The sequence below is a fragment of the Periophthalmus magnuspinnatus genome, chromosome 10, assembly GCF_009829125.3.
Source record: "Periophthalmus magnuspinnatus isolate fPerMag1 chromosome 10, fPerMag1.2.pri, whole genome shotgun sequence".
Taxonomy (NCBI): domain Eukaryota; kingdom Metazoa; phylum Chordata; class Actinopteri; order Gobiiformes; family Gobiidae; genus Periophthalmus; species Periophthalmus magnuspinnatus.
Genome location: NC_047135.1, coordinates 1,992,970 through 2,012,250, shown reverse-complemented (window position 1 = coordinate 2,012,250; position 19,281 = coordinate 1,992,970). Strand labels below are relative to the sequence as shown.

The 19,281-nt window shown below is 39.9% G+C and overlaps 2 protein-coding genes across 2 annotated transcripts in view; both read left to right on the top strand.

Moving 5' to 3' along the window:
- The first annotated feature begins 466 nt into the window (after window positions 1-466).
- Window positions 467-8,884, top strand: itk (IL2 inducible T cell kinase). The gene is made up of 16 exons (XM_033974003.2): window positions 467-712; window positions 790-894; window positions 1,932-2,013; window positions 2,078-2,238; window positions 2,318-2,463; window positions 2,989-3,054; window positions 3,133-3,187; window positions 3,275-3,354; window positions 3,438-3,574; window positions 4,686-4,766; window positions 4,850-5,018; window positions 6,653-6,869; window positions 6,931-6,992; window positions 7,054-7,172; window positions 7,264-7,421; window positions 7,819-8,884. The coding sequence occupies exons 1-16, from the start codon at window positions 575-577 to the stop codon at window positions 7,882-7,884; spliced, it is 1,842 nt and encodes a 613-aa protein (XP_033829894.1). The 5' UTR covers window positions 467-574; the 3' UTR covers window positions 7,885-8,884.
- A 260-nt stretch (window positions 8,885-9,144) lies between these two features.
- The window catches only part of cyfip2 (cytoplasmic FMR1 interacting protein 2), a 46,497-nt gene continuing 36,360 nt past the window's right edge, over window positions 9,145-19,281 (top strand). Inside the window, exon 1 of the mRNA XM_033974010.2 lies at window positions 9,145-9,302. The gene's annotated coding sequence lies outside the window, so the exon portion shown is untranslated. The remainder of the gene's footprint in view (window positions 9,303-19,281) is intronic.

The window sequence follows — 19,281 nt, the reverse complement described above, 5'->3', positions numbered from 1 at the left end:
ATTTATTTTTTCCAGGTGGTGGTGCCAGATACTCTCTACTTCACCTCTGGTCACGTTTCTCTCACAAACAAAGGCAGCTCTGATAATGTAAGTGATATTTATTTAAAGTTGTGAGATATGCACGCGCAGTTCAGGATGTTATTGTCTTTGAATGAACAGGTTTGATCCGATTGTGATAAGGAGCAGCTGTTTTTTCTTCACACTGCTTCCTAAAAATGCAACACATTTCAAGAACATGCCAAACTGGTTATATAAGTGCCACTAATGCACTTTAATAATCTTGTGATGAACATTTACAGTCACCTGCTCTTGTTTTTAATGTTTTAAATGGATATTTGCAGGTATTTGGTGTGTTGTTTGGGATCTCCCTGCAGACATAAATATAAATGAGATGAAAACATGCAGAAGATATGCCTGAAGGATGTGGTAAACCAGGTGCAACAACTTATGCCCGGAAGCTTTCTGTGAGTTGAACGAGTTTGCCGACCTTCAGACTCACACAGATAAACCAGAAGAACTACACTGTGAACGCGTTACTTTCATATGAGTGACTTTTGCGGTAGAAGCCGTAGCCATGTACCCCAGGGTTATTTTAAACGGGATGCTGATCAAGAAATCTCAACAAAAGAAAATTACATCTCCAGAAAATTACAAGGAAAGATTATTTGTTTTGGATACTAAAGAATTGAAATACTCCGAGTGCCGCCCCGGGGTAAGTGTGTCGCCTCTACACTCATTCACTCAAGTTCCGATACAAAATACTGTCTTATTTTTCTTGTTTTGTCGTAGAGAAAGCCTGTTCTGAAAGGATCGATTCAACTGAGCAAAATAAAGTGCGTAGAGGCTGTGAATTCTGAACTCCCAATACCGTGCCATTATAAATACCCGTTTCAGGTATGGATCAGGACTTTTCTTTGAATATAATTAAGAAGGATTATGTTTTATGTGAAGTACTCAGCGGTGGAAGGCAACAGAACAAGTAGTAAAGTAAAGTACTGCACTTAAGTAGAATGTTTAGGTATCTGTACTTTACTTAAGCGCTTTTTACAGTGTGTATTTTTACTTTTACTTCACTACATTTGACAGCAGTATCTGTACTTTCTACTCCACTACATTTTTGAACAGGACTTACACCTAAAAAGTACTTTTCACATGATTTGACGGGTTATTTTTACATGTTCATGGAAACATCCTGACTAACGTTCACAAGTTCAAGATTCGACTTTGAGCAAAACAAAACAAAAAAAACACAAAATTCAGAAGAAAAAATAAGAAAATTATTTGTATTGTTACTGTGACTAAAATATGTCTCATTTTTAACTGATATTTCTACATTTACACTTTAACAAATGAACAACACGTGTGTGAAATACTTTTACTTTTTACTCTTAAAGTACATTTTTAAACGAGTACTTAAATACTTTTACTTAAATAGATTATTTCATGTGATACTCAGATACTTTGTACCTCTGTATCTGTACTTTTACTTAACAAAACTGAGTCCTTGATCCACCACTGAAAGCACTTTATTTATTTATTTATTACATATTAATTTATTATATATTTATTTAAGTATTTATTTATTACGTATTTTTTCATTTATTACATATTTATTCATTTATTACATATTTATTTATTTATTACATATTTATTTATTTATTTATTACATATTTATTCATTTATTACATATTTATTTATTTATTTATTTATTACATATTTATTTATTTATTTATTACATATTTATTTATTTATTTATTACATATTTATTTATTTATTTATTTATTTATTTATTTGGGACAATGCATGTTAATGAACAGACATGATTTAACAACTGTGGTCATCTTGTTTTAAATGTGCAATAGAAATAAATAAAAAAAAACCTGAACAAAACTGAACTGATCTAATGCAGGTGTCTTATACTTGATACTTAGATTTATTACGGCAACTATTACCTGTACATTTTCGCTCCTGACCACACCTGTCGGCAGCAGTGGGTAACGGCTCTGAAAGAAGGTAAAGAAACCGAGTGATTACACAGGAAAAATCAAATCTCATGAATGTTTTTACATGATTTCAGAGACACAGTTTAATACTTTTATCACCGAGTACCACCCGGACATGTGGATGGACGGAAAATGGAGATGTTGCCTTCAGACGGACAGAACGGCAGCGGGATGTGCGCAGTACTACCCCACAGAGATTATGAACCACAACCCTCCTCCCAGGACGACTCCAGAGGTGAAAAATGACTCGTTTGGGATTATTTTGTTGATAAAAATGTGCTTTATAACGTGTATTCTGCTGTGTTTTGCGTCAGATGAAAGATGAGACGGTGAAGGTGGTCACGGCGATACAAGACTTTACACCGGTGGAAAACGGAGAGATACAAATACAGAAAGATCAGAAGTATATTTTAATCGATGACTCAGATCTGGATCGGTGGCTCATCCAGGATTTTGAAGGGTACATCACCATAGACTGTTTATATAAGTGGACATAGCTAACCTGCTAGCCACCGCTCCATCCAAAACTGTGTCAGACTCGTCATTTTGGTCTTAAAATGTTCGTATTAACCCGCTCTACGTTTTTATCTCACTATTGTGTCTGTAAATCAAATTATGAACATTAATAACAGACAAATCAGGCGCCTTATTTCCTCGAGGTCGCTCTTGTTAGCGTTAGCAACAGGTTTGATTGACAGCATTGCTAAGCGCCCGCTCCCTGCTAAACCAGTGGTGCGGTCGCGAAGGGGCGTTACCTCGTTACCTCAACAGCCTCGCTCTGGATTGGCTCTTTGGTTGCTACGATACCCTCGGTCAGAACTCGGCTCCGAATTAGCCGCTATGCTACCGCTGCTAGCCTCGATGACCTTGAGTCCACTTCTTTATACAGTCTGTGTTCGTTACTCGTTTTAACGTCATTCCCTGCGCTGTGTTCTTGATTATTTCTTGTCTATTTCTTCGCTTATTGTCTTGTTTTTTGTTTTAGGAACGCAGGTCTCGTCCCCAGCACGTACGTCGCTGGGAAATTTGAAACCAACTTTAGCCGTTTTGAGTAAGGTTCTATTGTATTTTGACCCAGGTTCGGTCTCTTAGGGACTTTGACGAAGCTTTGAACACTTTTCGTTTGCAGGTGGTTCGATGACGACATCACGAGTCATGAAGCAGCACAGTTGTTGGCAAAAGAGGTAAAGAAAAGTTACAAATATCCTGTAAAACACACTATATTTGCCTTTAAAATCAACATGAATGAGTGAAACTGAGCTGTGTTTTAGGACAAAGAGGGAGCGTTTATGCTCCGCAGATCCAGTCGACCAGGACAATTCACGTTGTCTGTTTTCTCCAAAGCTCCGGGGTTTGTTTTCGTGTTATTTTGTCTCTGTTGCAGTTGATTCCTTCTGGTAAGTGTTGTGACTTCCTCTTCCTTGTGTGACTTAGATCCAATCCTGGGAAGAGTGTGAGGCATTACCTAATCCGGCAGAAATCAGACAGTGAGGCGCCGTTTTACGTGGCAGAGAAGAAGTCGTTCGGCACCATCCCTGAGCTGGTCCACTACCATCAACACGACTGCGCCGGTAAAGACACGAAAACACAATTTGAAGCACGATACAGTTGTCCCTCGCTATATCGCGGTTCACCTTTCGTGGCGTCGATGTTTCGTCGATTATTTTGCATGCTTTTTTACAGTGTATGAACGTGCATTGTGTCGTGCGTCCTGATTGGCTGTTGGACTGTAGACCATTGTGTCGTGCGTCCTGATTGGCTGTTGGACTGTAGACCTTTGTCCATCAGTCTCCTCCGTGCCGTGTCTCCTGTCCAGTACAGAATGTGTTCAGACAAATTTACATAAACGTTGGATCTCAGTGTGACTCTGAAGTGCTGTACGTTTGCAATTTGTTTTCTCCACCGACAAAACCCACAATGTCGATGAAACGTTCTGCACCGACAAAGACGCCTACGAAGGTTTGAACTTTGAGAGAGTTTAAACGAGAGAGAAATGTGACAAAATGTTAATGCCTGTGTGAGAAAAGTGTATAAAGTGTGTGGTGAGGGGTTTTACAGACAAAAACAGAGAGAATAATGTAAAAAATAAAGCTGAACGTGACCCCCGCGATAAACGAGGGACCACTGTATATATAAATGGACATAGCTAACCTGCTAACCGCTGCGTTTCAAACAGGAAGTGATCATGGTCGCACTTCCAATTCCATCGACTCTGGCTCCAATTCACTTTCTATTGAAAAACTGCTGCTGTCAGACTCATCATTTTGGTCTTAAATGTTCGTATTAACCCTCTACATGATTCTGGGGTTTTTATTTCACTATTGTGTCTGTAAATCAAGATATGAACATTAATAACAGACAAATTATGCGCCTTCTTTCTCTGACGTCGCTCCCGATAGCGTTAGCAACAGGTTTGATTGACAGCATTGCTAAGCGCTCGCTCCCCGCTAAACGAGCCGAAGATATAACGACGATGATACTGAAACTACTTTACGCCACTGACAAACTGGAATGAGGCAATCCGACTTAAAAGTGACTCGTCCAACCCTCTGCAGCTCAAATCTTATCGAAACGCAACAAAAAATGACAAAAATCTCCACATTATTGCAAAGAAAACGTAGCGCACACGATATGTATTCAGTGTTTTTGTGTGTTTTTGTGTGTTTTTGTGTGTTTTTGCAGGGATGGTAACACGACTGAGGCATCCCGTGTCGCGTCCGTTCTCCCGACGAGCCTCTTCCGTCACTTCAGATCAGTTTGAAGGTTCACATCTTCTCAAAGTTCATTCTGGGAGTGGTTCAAACGTCAGAAATGTCACAAACTCAGTCCCGTTGTGCGTTGGACAGGTCAGTGGCAGATCGATCCGTCGGAGGTGAAGATGGAGGAGAAAGTCGGCTGTGGACAGTTCGGTTTGGTGATGAGGGGGACGTGGAGGGACAAGAAGGTCGCGGTGAAGATGATCAAAGAAGGAGCGATGTCCGAGGAGGCGTTTAAAGAGGAGGCCAAAGTGATGATGTGAGTGTTTAAAGTCGAACAGAGTGAGCAGCAGAGTAAAGTACTGCATTAAAGTATACATTTATGTATCTGGATAATTTACCTTTACTTCACTACATGTCAGAGCAGTATCTGTACTTTTACTTAAGTATTTTTTTCTTTCAGTATCTGGTCTTTTACTTGAGTTTTTTTTTTTTTTTTTTTGTTCCAGTATCTGTACTTTCACTCAAGTATTTTTTTTGCACCAGTATTTGTACTTTTACTTAAGTATTTTTTTTGTCCTGTTACCTGTACTTTTACTTGATTATATTTTGCCCTGGTACCTGTACTTTTTCTGAGTATTTTTTTGCCCTGGTATCTGAGTATTTCTGCTCCAGTATCTGTACTTTAATTTTAATTGAGTATTTTTTGCTCCAGTACTTGTACTTTTACTTGAGTAACAGATGGAGTACTTGTGGCTCTTTTGTGTCCCATGATAAACTGGTCCAGTTGTATGGTACCTGTACTTTTACTTGAGTATTTTTGCTCCAGTATCTGTACTTTAATTTTACTTGAGTATTTTTTACCCTGGTACCTGTACTTTTATTTGAGTATTTTTTGCCCTGGTATCTGAGTTTTCTGCTCCAGTATCTATACTTTAATTTTACTTGAGTATTTTTTGCTCCAGTACCTTTACTTTTGCCCTGGTTTCTGTACTTTTACTTGAGTAACAGATGAAGTACTTCTTCCTCTTTCTTGTCCCATGATAAGCTGGTGTATCTGTACTTGTACTTTTACTTGAGTACTGAGTATTCTTCTTGTTCCTTTAGGAGACTGTCCCATGAGAAGCTGGTGCAGCTGTACTTGTACTTTTACTTGAGTACTGAGTATTCTTGTTCCTTTAGGAGACTGTCCCATGATAAGCTGGTGTATCTGTACTTGTACTTTTACTTGAGTACTGAGTATTCTTGTTCCTTTAGGAGACTGTCCCATGATAAGCTGGTGCAGCTGTACTTGTACTTTTACTTGAGTACTGAGTATTGTTCTTGTTCCTTTAGGAGACTGTCCCATGATAAGCTGGTGTATCTGTACTTGTACTTTTACTTGAGTACTGAGTATTCTTGTTCCTTTAGGAGACTGTCCCATGATAAGCTGGTGTATCTGTACTTGTACTTTTACTTGAGTACTGAGTATTGTTCTTGTTCCTTTAGGAGACTGTCCCATGATAAGCTGGTGTATCTGTACTTGTACTTTTACTTGAGTACTGAGTATTGTTCTTGTTCCTTTAGGAGACTGTCCCATGATAAGCTGGTGTATCTGTACTTGTACTTTTACTTGAGTACTGAGTATTGTTCTTGTTCCTTTAGGAGACTGTCCCATGATAAGCTGGTGTATCTGTACTTGTACTTTTACTTGAGTACTGAGTATTCTTGTTCCTTTAGGAGACTGTCCCATGATAAGCTGGTGTATCTGTACTTGTACTTTTACTTGAGTACTGAGTATTGTTCTTGTTCCTTTAGGAGACTGTCCCATGATAAGCTGGTGTATCTGTACTTGTACTTTTACTTGAGTACTGAGTATTGTTCTTGTTCCTTTAGGAGACTGTCCCATGAGAAGCTGGTGCAGCTGTACTTGTACTTTTACTTGAGTACTGAGTATTGTTCTTGTTCCTTTAGGAGACTGTCCCATGAGAAGCTGGTGCAGCTGTACGCCGTGTGCACACAGGGCTCTCCTCTCTACATGGTGTTTGAGTTCATGGAGCAGGGGGCGCTGTTGGACTATCTGAGGGCCCGGAGGGGGGTCCTGTCCCGGGACACTCTGCTGGGGATGTGCCTGGACGTCTGTGAGGGGATGAATTACTTAGAAAACTCCAATTACCTGCACCGGGACCTGGTGAGTCTGTGATTGTCATTTCCACGTGTTAAAGATGTAAATATGTTCTGTGTTTAAACAGGCGGCGAGAAACTGTCTGGTCTCACAGAACATCGTCAAAGTGGCAGACTTCGGCATGGCGAGGTGGGTCTTCTTTAGGGTCGTGTTGGTAACGATAAAGCTCTAATGCGGGGTTTTTTCATAGATTTGTGCTGGATAATGACTACACAAGCTCTCAAGGCTCAAAGTTTCCCATTCGGTGGTCGGCCCCGGAGGTTATTCGATATGGAAAGTACAGCAGCAAGTCTGACGTCTGGTCTTTTGGTGAGTTTCTTCGGTGTTGGGTTTTTTTTTGGGGGTGTTTTATATTTGTCTCAGGTTGCAGAACGTTCTAAAGCGTCGCGTCTCGTTCCAGGTGTGCTCATGTGGGAGGTTTACAGCGAAGGACTTCTGCCGTACGAGAAAAAGAACAACATGGACGTGGTGAACTCACTGAACAGAGGACAGAGACTCCCAAAGCCCGAGCTCGCCCCCACAGACGTGCACGTGCTCATGACCTGGTGCTGGAAGGAAGTACGTGTGGTATTTAAGTGTAGTATTTACAATATATTTAGGCTGCAGTATTTAGAATATCAGCTGTTAGTATTTAGAATAGAAGCATGCAGTATTTAGAATATAATCAGCCTGTAGTATTTAGAAACCTGTAGTATTTAGAATATCAGTCTGTAGTACTTAGAATATAACCCCGTAGTATTTAGAATATAATCAGCCTGTAGTATTTAGAATAAAAGCCCATAGTATTTTGAATAGATGCATGCAGTATTTAGAATATAACCCTGTACTATTTAGAAGCCTGTAGTATTTCAAATATAATCAGCCTGTAGTATTTTGAATATATGTAGCCTGTAGTATTTCGTATATTTGTAGTCTGTAGTACTTAGTATTGTTGACATTATGTTTTGTTTTTCAGAATCCAGACGATCGTCCTGCGTTTGCTCAGCTGCTTCATCAACTCTCGACTCTTCCAAATGATTGAACCGAACCTCGTCACTTCACACTCGTGTTTTTACTTCACACTCGTGTTTTTACTTTCATAGAAATACACATTTTTATACAGTAACTCTCCAGTCGACATGTGTCTCTGCTCAGATGAGCTTGAAGGATTTTTGTACTAAACTTTTGTTTTGAGTTCGGGGATGAACTTTTTGACACTCGGGCCTTAGCGGGTCTAAAATGTGACAGGGGGCGGGGCCAGGATATATATGTGTTTATACGACATTAGAGATGTGGCCTGTAACAAAACATGAATATGAAGGTTCATTGTATAAACTGTTTTCAAATGCATTAAGTAAATGAATAATTAATATATTAAATTTACCTTTACCTATTTTAATATAATTTGGTCACGTTCGGCCGGATTAATAAGCCCGACGGGCCGTGTGTGGCCCCGGGGCCGTAGTTTGCCCACGTCTGGTCTAGTTCATCGTTGCCCCGGTAACAACAGCACTAAACCTGGAAGTGTTTAATAAAAAATAAACGTGGAAAATGTGAATATTTCAGACAAAAAAACAACATTTTCAGCAACGGATTATTACAGTAATACTAGAACTTTTACTACAACAACAACTACTACTACTACTACTACTACTACTACTACTACTACTACTACTACTGCTGCTGATATTACTATTACTACTACTACAACAAACACAACAAAAACTACTACTACTACTACTGCAACTACTACTACCACTACTTCTACTACTACTACTACTATTACAGAAACTATTACTACAACTAAACTACTACTACTACTACTACTACTACTACTACTAAAATAGACCTTTTATTTATGTGTCATACAATAGAAATACATTACTAAACGTACTACTATCTTACAAGAAATGATCTTACAACCACTACTACTACTTCTACTACTACTACTACTACTAGTATTACAACAATTACTGCTACTACTGAACCAGACCTTTTCTCTATGTGTCATACAGTATAAATAAATTACAGTAAAACATCTGAACTGTTTGTTTTTTTCCAGTTTTTTTGCTCAAATGTGACACGTGACCCTCCCACACGCGCACGTTCACTGTGATAATGTAACGGAAGTACTACAAATATACTCCAAATGTACTCCAAATGTAATTAAACAGATAAAAAACACATTAAACCGCCCTGAACGCTCGTGTCCGGGGCCCCTCGCCCTCTCCCCCCTCTCCCCCCTCTCCCCCGGCCGTGAGGCGACTGTCGCTTTAAGAAAATGCACTTGCAGCCATTTTCTGCTCTTTGTGTGGGGCAGATCGGCGCTCGCTCGGCACTGGGCGAAACTACAGCATCAGTCGGCGGTGAAGACGAACCCCTCGGCCCCGCGGTGGACAGCTGTGGCCAAACCCGCGGCCCCGTCCCGTCTCAGCCTCTCTGCCTCCCCCGGACGGACAGGTACGTGCGTAAAAAGGCGCAGAGGAGATGGAGCGGCAGGAGCGCGCGGGGGCTGCGCTGGGGATGTGCGCGGTTTGGTGATGAAGGCTGGAGACGAGGGGACGAGTGCATCTGTTTTTCTGCCTCGTGCATGGGGCCCCTTTTCTCAGGAGCCACGGCGGAAACAGGAGCGGGCCGTGGACGCTGCGGGGGGACGTGTAAATCTAAAACAAAGCGCTGGTTTTGGTGCGTTTTTTTTCTTTTTTTTCCTTTTTTTTGGAAACGCTGGCGCATGAATGGGAGTCCCGTTAGCTTCGGTGTAGCTCACACTGAGATGGGTGGGGTGAGGAGAGGCGTCCACAGAAGCCGCTGCGCTCATGTATCCGTGTCATTTCTGCAGTTTATTCGCGTTTTTATCACCGTATCTCGTGTATTTTCCATGTTTTAGTTGTTTTCGCCTCGTTTGGACCGAGCTGTGGAGATTGTGAGCGGTTGTTGCGCGTCCATCAGGGCGGCCTCCTGATGCATATGACAGGTTCACCTACTTCCGCTCGTTTTCTCTGTGATGCATCCAGAGATTAGAGGCTACAGCCAGGCCCCCTGCGCTCCGGGCTGACAGGGAGGGCATCCGAGTCTCCAAGCGCTGCAAACACAGTGCTCTGACATTAGGCGTGTTTATTTTACACAGCTATCGCTTTAAATGAGGGTGTAATCAGCCCTATGTCTCCCTGTAGACCCCCACTGCCCCCCTGTAGACCCGGACCTGGCACTGTTAGAGTTTGGACTGACTGGGAGGGCATCTGAGTCTCAAAAGGCTGCAAAGACAGAGCTCTTGTGTTTATTTTACACAGCTATCACTTTAAATGAGGATGTAATCAGCCTTGTGCCCTTATAAACCCCTGTAGACCCCCGTGTGCCCCCCTGTAGCCCCTCTGTAGACCCGGGCCTGGCAATATGAGCGTCCGGACTGACAGGGAGGGCATCTGAGTCTCCAAGAGGTGTAAAGACAGCGCTCTTACATTAGACGTGTTTATTTTACACAGCTATCACTTTAAATCAGGATGTAATAAGCCTTGCGTTCCCCTTGTAGACCCCCCTGCACCCCCCCATAGACCCGGGCCTGTTGCTATGAGGGTCTGGACTGACAGGGAGGGCATCTGAGTTTCAAAACGGTGCAAAGACAGCGCTCTTAGATGTGTTTATTTTACACAGCTGTCACTTTAATTGAGGATGTAATCAGCCTTGTGCCCCCCCGTGCCCCTCTGTAGACCCCCGTGTGCCCCCCTCTGTAGACCCGGGCCTGGCATTATGAGGGTCTAGGCTGACAGGGAGGGCATCTGAGTCTTAAAGAGGTGCAAATCCAGAGCTCTTACGTATTAATTGTGTTTATTTTTTGTTTACACTCACTTTAAATGAATTTGTCGTCAGTCTTGTGCCCCTCTTGCCCCCTGTAGACTCCCCTTTTGCCCCCCCTGTAGACCCGGGCCTGGCATTTTGAGGGGGTTCATTTTGTAGTTGGATTAGTGATGGAAATATCTGAATACAAGTACTGGAAATACACGTTCTGAATACTATTTATGAGTAACTGTAATCTCTTTCATTTAGTGATATTCAGAATCAGCCTGTGGTGGAATGTAACAGTAAAAGTAGTAAAGTACTTCAGTAAAAATGGTAGGTATCTGTATGTTACTTAAGTACATTTTACAGCAGATACTTTACTTTTACTTGAGTACATTTGAGAGCAGTATCTGTACTTTCTACTCCACTACGTTTCTGAACTGGACTGAAAAATCTGGATCAAAATCTCCACATCTGAAGTTTTACAAGTCTCGAAATCTATGACTTTTTTGCTTTTCAAACAGGTACTTTAATACTTTTACTCACGTAGACTTTCTCATGTGATACTTTTACTTGAGTATTTATCGCTCCAATGTCTGTACTTTCACAATAACACATTATGAAGTTTGATATATCGCTTGAAGTAACTATAGACGATAAACGGTGATATTGAAACCAGAAATATTCACAAAAAATGATCTAAAAGTAGAATAAAAGTGAAGTATATTTGATCTGTATAAATGAACATCAGAACACAACAGTTAATTCATTCGTTTGGTTCATTTTTCTGCCAAAGTGTCAGATTTGAGTTGTAGAAATTTGAATTGTGAACTAAAATATCCCACGACGACACAGAAAAAGTCCCTTCAAAATGACAAAACCCAAAAATAATCATTAGTTTATCATTTATTAAGTCGATTTAGTGATTTCTGTGACACTTACTGAACACAGTACGTGGCTTTAATGTGTGTTTTTGACTTTGAACTGCAAAGTTTTAGCGAGAGAAACAGAAAACACAGGTCTTAAAGTTTGAGCGAGTCTGATTTTTCTGTCTCTAATTAGAAATAAACTGGCGCATAGCAACAAAAACGTAAAATGCAGGAAATATTATTTCGACTTATAACGACTTATTACCGTCAACGACGGACATAAAATTTGGCACGGTGATTCTTCAGGTCGTCCCCGACAAAAAAGTTCAGGGGGCCAAGTTTGTATTTTGCACGGTGTTGCCATGGCGATGCCTGCAAAACCCATGTTTTTGCATTTTGTGCATCAGCACTTCCAATGTGTTTTGACTAGTTTGGTGACAAGTGCAGCCCAAAGCCGAAATAAAAAAGGGACAAGTGGCGCGTTAGCGCCACCAACAGGGAGTGCGGGGTCGGCCGAGTGCGAAGCATGGCCCGCGAGGGCCGTTCGATGCCGCTTGCGGCTTTAATTGAGTTTATTTTTTGTTTTATTGAAAAACTGTCCCTCTCTCTGTCCCTGCTGCTTCAGACTCATTTTGGTCTTAAATGTTCGTATTAACCCTCTACATGATCCTGGGGTTTTTATTTCACTTTTGTGTCTGTAAATCAAGATATGAACATTAATAACAGACAAATCAGGTCCTTCTTTCCCTTAGCGTTAGCAACAGGTTTGATTGACAGCGTTGCTAAGTGCTCGCTCCCTGCTAAACCAGTGGTGCGGGCGGGAGGGGGCGTTACCTTCAACAGCCTCGCTCCTGATTGGCTCTTTGGTTGCTATGATACTTGTGGCTTTTATTCTGGCTTTTGTGTTAAATTAAGTTGATCTTGGCTAAAACAGAACTCGGGTTTTGAGAGACTAAACCAGTCAAACTTTGAAATGCCAAACTCGATTTTTTACGTTGACTTAATGCTGTTTCTGTCACGTCCACAGTTTTGAGAAGTATTTTATTACTGAAGTCATTGTGGGTTTCACAGTGTAACGTAATCAGATGTTTGTTTAGCAGAAGAACCACATCACACAACCGTCAGCTCTAAACTTGAGTATTTTTAATTGTAATCTAAACCTGTCACGATAATTAATTTGAAGTTCGATGTATCACTGAAGCAAATATAGACGATAAATGATAATATTGAGACTAAACCATAAAGTAGATTATTCAAAAGGCGCCTGATTTGTCTGTTATTAATGTTCATATCTTGATTTACAGACACAATAGTGAAATAAAAACCCCAGGATCATGTAGAGGGTTAATACGAACATTTAAGACAGAGAGAGGGGACACAGGTTTTCAAAAAAACAAAAAATAGACCAAAAAAAATCAAAATAAGTCATAAAAAAACTACATAAATAAATATAAATATAAACTCAAAATAACCACACAAAAAATAAATAAATAAATTCAAAATAACTCAAAACATAAAAAATAAACTCAAAATAACTCAAGAAAAAAACTCAATATAAAATAAATCAACTCAAAATAACTAAAAAAAAAAATGAAGAAAATAAACTTTATAAAAAATAAACAAAAAAACAACTTAAAAATAATAATAAAAATAAGTAAATAACTGTTCTAATCTTAAAATATCTGATGCCAAACACAGTAACGCTCCGTCTCTGGTCCATTTCTGCTCTTTTCCACGGCGATGGTCACTTGTTTTTTTGCACAAATTATTCATAAAGCCTCAGAAATAGGAACTGGGTTATAGTAGAGATGATTAATATTGTATTTTGTGCTTTTGGACATTCCTCATAGTGATTATAACACAGTGTATTAGCATAGAGACTTAGCATTTGATATATAAAAGATCGAACGATATTTTTTGGGGTCAATATTTATTGTGTGTACTTTTTCTTCGCAATAACGGGATGATTTTTGTTGTTTTTGTCGTGTTACAATAAGATTTAAGCTGTCGAGGGTTGGATAAGTGACTTCTATGGCGGATTATTGCCTCATTCTGGTTTGTGGTTATTTTGTCAGTGGCATAAATTAGTTTCAATATTATCGTTTATCATTATATTTCTCTGTAGCGATTATAGACTGTGGAAAGACGTGGACTGAGTGAGTGTGACGTCACCCACAGCGTTCAGCTCCAGTCAAATGAAGCTCATCGATGCTAGCAGCTATAGCGGCTAATTTGGAGCCGAGTTTCATATTTGGAATTCCGACCGTGAGTATCATAGCAACCAAAGAGCCAATCAGGAGCGAGGTTGTTGAAGGTAACGCCCCTTCCCGCACCGTACTGTTGGTTTAGCAGGGAGCGGGCGCTTAGCAACGCTGTCAATCAAACCTGTTGCTAACGCTAACGGGAGTGACCTCTGGGAAAGAAGGCGCCGGATTTGTCTGTTATTAATGTTCATATCTTCAGTTTCGGACAAAATAGTGAATTAAAAACACCCGGATCATGTAGAGCGGAACATTTAAGACCAAAACGAAGAGTCTGACAGCAGCAGGTACAGAGAGAGGACACAAAAAATCAAAAAATAAACACAAAATAAAAATAAAAAAAACTAAAAAAAAACAAAAAACTAAAATGATCTCAAAATAACTAAAAAAAACAAACAAAAAAAGTAAAAAAAAAAATTCCAAAACTCCAAATAACAAAAAGAATTAACTCAAAATAACTAAAAAATAAAAAAGGAAAAAAACTCAAAACTCAAAATAACTGAAAAACCCCATGATCATGTAGAGGGTTAATATGAACATTTAAGACCAAAACGACGAGTCTGAAGCAGCAGAGACAGAGAGAGGACACATTTTTTGATCACTTCCTGTTTAGAACGTAGCGGCTAGCAGGTTAGCTACGTCCATTTATATAAACAGTTTATGGTAGCGATATTTCTTAGTTCAAAATGCGTTATCGTGACGCGTCGAGCATTAGTCCAGCCTTTATCGTTTTCATTTTTACAGTTTCGTTGGGTTTTTGTCGTGTGAGCTTCAGCCGTGTGCGTTACATCATGTGGATCAGGAGTCTACAACAGCTTTTAGGGACAAACTTGATCTCATTTAGCCTGGGAAATACCTCCGGCGGCCTCTGTTCTGTGGTCCTTAAAGTGAAAAAGAAGAAGAAGTACTCAGGTAAAAGTTAAAGTATCACACGCAGAAACCGACGTGTTTAAAAACGCACTTTAAGAGGAAAAATTAAAACAGTTTGGTGCAGATTTTGAGGTATAACAAAGCTTCAAACGTAGATACCGGTGTCACTATCTCCGCTCGTGTGCGCTTGTGACGACGCACTTCCACGACGATCAGGTCACATCTTATTGTCGTGGTTTGAGCTCTGGCCTGAGGGAGGTTCATTCACAAAACACGGCGTTGGATTTACATGCGTTTCTCTGGACTTTTCTCACGCGCAGAACGGCACAAACGGGTTTTAAATGTCTCCGAATGTAGTTACTGACGCTGTTTTAAAGTAGCTGCGAAAATCCATCTGCGTCGTGCGTTGATAAGTGTAAAAATAAAGGAAAAAAAAGAGAAAAAGATACAGTTTGCGTTTGGTTGCGTGTTTATAGTTCTCATTCCTGACACTCGTGCATCTTTTTGTTATAATTTGCACGTTTTAAATCACGATATTCATCCAAAACGACGACATGCCCGCTGATTTCAAGTTCGAAAACCACGGCGTCCAATGTGAGCTGACGATAAAGAGTCGCGTAGCTGTCGGCGCCCCCTATGGACAGCTGCACATCACACCAGAGCAGCACGTTTATTTTTTTATTTGTGCCAAAATGACGACGCGACGCTTCCGAATCCCACGTGTATCACCGATTTGAGAAAATAAAACTGGAGGAGGAAGTGCGGACGTCACAGCGGAGGTTAAACGGGAATAAACCGACAAAATGGCGTCTTAAAAATAGTCGATTTAAAGATTAAACTCAAACGTGAATCGCAGAATACGTCTGATTCTCTTTGGCTTCTCTTTCTATATTAGTCAGAACTTGTCATGTGTAAACTGCTGCTTCCTTTTTCTTATTTTACCGGAGCTATTTTAGTTTTCCTGTGTCGTGTCTGGCTTTTGTCGTTGGTTAATTTCCTTCGTGACGTTGCGTTCGGGGCTCTCACACACAAACACCAGCTTCTTTCTCAATAGTTGTCCAGCTGGGGGCTCTTTGCTCTCCGTTTCAGTGATGCGACGGGGTCCTGACATGGAAGAAGCCTGTATTTTGCTAACCGCGCCGGTCATAAAGGGTCTGGTTGTCTTGCGCTGCCTCGCTCCGTTGTTGCGCTTGTTTAAAAGGTCTGTAACAGGGGCCAGAAGAGGATAAAGGGGTTCTTTGCTTTGTGAAAAACGCACACACGCCAACTGTTGAAACGAGCCGTGGAAGTTTATTCAGCCGTCGGAGCGCGGCTGTGTCCCCGAGAACAGATGTGTCTACGTTTCTACGCAGATAATATCTTTTTATGCCTCTCAAAACCTCTGTGGAAGTGGAGAAAAGGCACATCCACGTCCAAACTTTTCTCATCAACGGCCACATATAAAAACACAGACGAAGCTGAGGTCGATTAAGGGCCATAAACTCGTCGCTAACACAGTGAATACTTCAAATCTGTGTGTTTATTACAAATTAAACTGAACTTCTAGACCTTTATTCGCGCTGACATCCTCAACTGGACATATTAAATATTTTTTATGGGCTTGTTAAAGTAGATTTTAAGAAATATACAGTAAAAAGTGCTGTTTGAGGTAATATGGGCCATTCACCTGGAAGCTCGAGGGCCGCATTTCGCCCCAGAGCCACAGTTTGGTCATGCCTGCTCTGTAACTCTTGTGCTGTCAGACCAGAGCTGGGATAAAAACCATAAACTGTGTAAAGAAGTGGACTAAGTGAGTGTGGCGTCGAATGAAGCGTATCGAGGCTAGCAGTTATAGCGGCTAACTTGGAGCTGATTTCCATATTCCATATTTCCGACCGAGAGTATCGTAGCAACCAAAGAGCCAATCCGAAGCGAGGCTGTGGAAGGTAACGCCTCTTCCTGTCCGCACCACTGGTTTAGCAGGGAGCGAGCGCTTAGCAACGCTGTCAATCAAACCTGTTGCTAACGCTAAGGGAGTGACCTCAGGGAAAGAAGGACCTGATTTGTCTGTTATTAATGTTCATATCTTGATTTACAGACACAAAAGTGAAATAAAAACCCCAGGATCATGTAGAGGGTTAATACGAACATTTAAGACCAGAATGAGTCTGAAGCAGCAGAGACAGAGAGAGGGGACAAAAAAAGAAAGAAAAAAAACCTCAAAATAACTTAAAAAACAAAAATCAAACAAAGAACTCAAAATAACAAAAAATGGAAAAAATTAACTCAAAATAATGAAAAAAAACCCCAAAAAAGTAAAAAAAAAAAAAAAAAAACCAAACCCAAAAATAATTAAAATGACAAAAAAAAATAAAAAATAAAAAAATAAAAATTAAAAAATGGAACAAATAAACTCAAAACGACTCAAAAACCCCAGAATCATGTAGAGCGGGTTAATACGAATATTTAAGACCAAAATGAGTCTGACAGCAGCAGAGACAGAGAGAGGACATAAAAAACAAAAAAATAAACTCAAAATAACTTAAAAAACAAATAACAAAAATCAAACAAAAAAAATAACCTCAAAATAACAAAAAATGGAAAAAAAATAAACTCAAAACAAAAAAAGTTAAAACAAAAATAAAAATAAAAATAACTAAAAAATAACTAAAAAAAAAAATGGAACAAATAAACTCTAACTCAAAAACCCCAGGATCATGTAGAGGGTTAATACGAACATTTAAGACCAAAATCAGTCTGACAGCAGCAGAGACAGAGAGAGGACATAAAAAACAAAAAAATAAACTAAAAAAAAACAAAACCTCAAAATAACTTAAAAAACAAAAATCAAACAGAAAAAAACCCCTCAAAATAACAAAAAAAAAAAGAGTTTGACAGAGAGAGGAGACACAGTCGACGCTCAATTCTTATTTGAAACGCGGCGGCTCGTGCGTTTGCCTTGTCCAGAGTCAGAGCACACACTGTCATTAATATTTAATAAAATACTGAAATATGAAGTGATGCAAGAGTCCCATTTGTTTCTGAACACGTCTGCACACGTCTAAAGATCATTTTTACTTTATGATATTGACTCGTTTACAGAGACGTGTTGACATAACTGTGGTCTTGGGCTTTGTGTTTGTGCAGCTCAGACCACACCCTGTTTATTTCTGTATCACTTAATATTCTGAGGTTTGTGGTTGATATAATTTCTGTTTTGTAACTGAACGGACCGGAAGCTCCGCCCCTCTGCGCCGCGTCAGAAATGGAAACGATGAGTTTGGATCAATATGTTTCTATATAAACTCAGCTGAAACTCTACACAGACAGACACTATATAAAAAGACACATATGCTTTTTTTTCTCACTGTCTGACATGAAATCAGACTAAACTTTCCCTGTTTTAGGTCAATTAGGATTAACAAAATTATTTCTATTTGCTAAATGCCAGAATAATAACACAAGGATTTTTTTCTAGACAGTTTTTCATGACTTTCTTCAGATAATTATGCATAAAATATAGTGGATTATGTTGTTTTTGAACACACAGACCTGTCATGATAACACTTTTTGAGGTTTGATGTGTCCCAAGAGCAGATTTAAACCAAAAAAAACTATTTCAAATCTACAAAAATGTCAAAAAATCATGAGCTGCAGTAAATAAACAGCAGAATTAAACACTTTAGTCGTTAGTTTGCGTTTGTAATGAGGCACAGAAGTTATTTATACAAACTTTTACCTCTTAAATTTGAACATATAGATGAAAAATAACCAAAAATGTCCTTGTGGTGCAAAAAAAAAAGTAGCATTAGAAATATCGGTCCCAAAAATATCGTTCCAGCTTCATATTTCATGTACGGAACGATACGTCAACTTCTGTCTCACAAAAAACAGGACTGAGAAGAGAGAGACGGACAAGTCCAGATGTTTAAGGTGAAAACTTTTATTTATAAACTTAAATAAAGTACAAGTATTTTAAATTGACACTGGTGCTATCAGATTAGTTGGGTCACGTGTGATGGAGCTGATGGAGCGGATGGAGGTCAAAGGAGGTCACTGGTCATTTTCAACCACTTCACTGCTTCAATTCTTTTTTTTTTCAATCCCTTGTGGCATTTTTTCCTTTCCTTTTTCCGTGTAAACAGGAAAGCAAACATTAAAAAATATATATCCACGGGCAGACGATGCGTTTCCCTGATTGGCTAAACCACCTGTCAATCACTCACATCTGAACGCTGTAAAGACGTGGACTGAGCGAGTGCGACGTCACCCACAGCGTCCAGCTTCAGTCAAATGAAGCTCATCGAGGCCGGAGCAGTTAGAGCGGCGAATCTGGAGCAGAGTTTCATAACCAAAGAGCCAATCAGGAGTGAGGCTGTTGAAGGTAACGCCTCTTTCTGATCGCACCATTGGTTTAGCAGGGAGTGGACGCTTAGCAACGCTGTCAATCAAACCTGTTGCTAACGCTAACAAGAGCGACCTCGGGGAAAGAAGGACCTGATTTGTCTGTTATTAATGTTCATATCTTGATTTACAGACACTATAGAGAAATAAAAACCCCAGGATCATGTAGAGGGTTAATACGAACATTTAAGACCAAAATGAGTCTGAAGCAGCAGAGACAGAGAGAGGGGACAAAAAAACCAAAAAAATAACACCCCCCCCCCCCCCCCCAAAAAAACA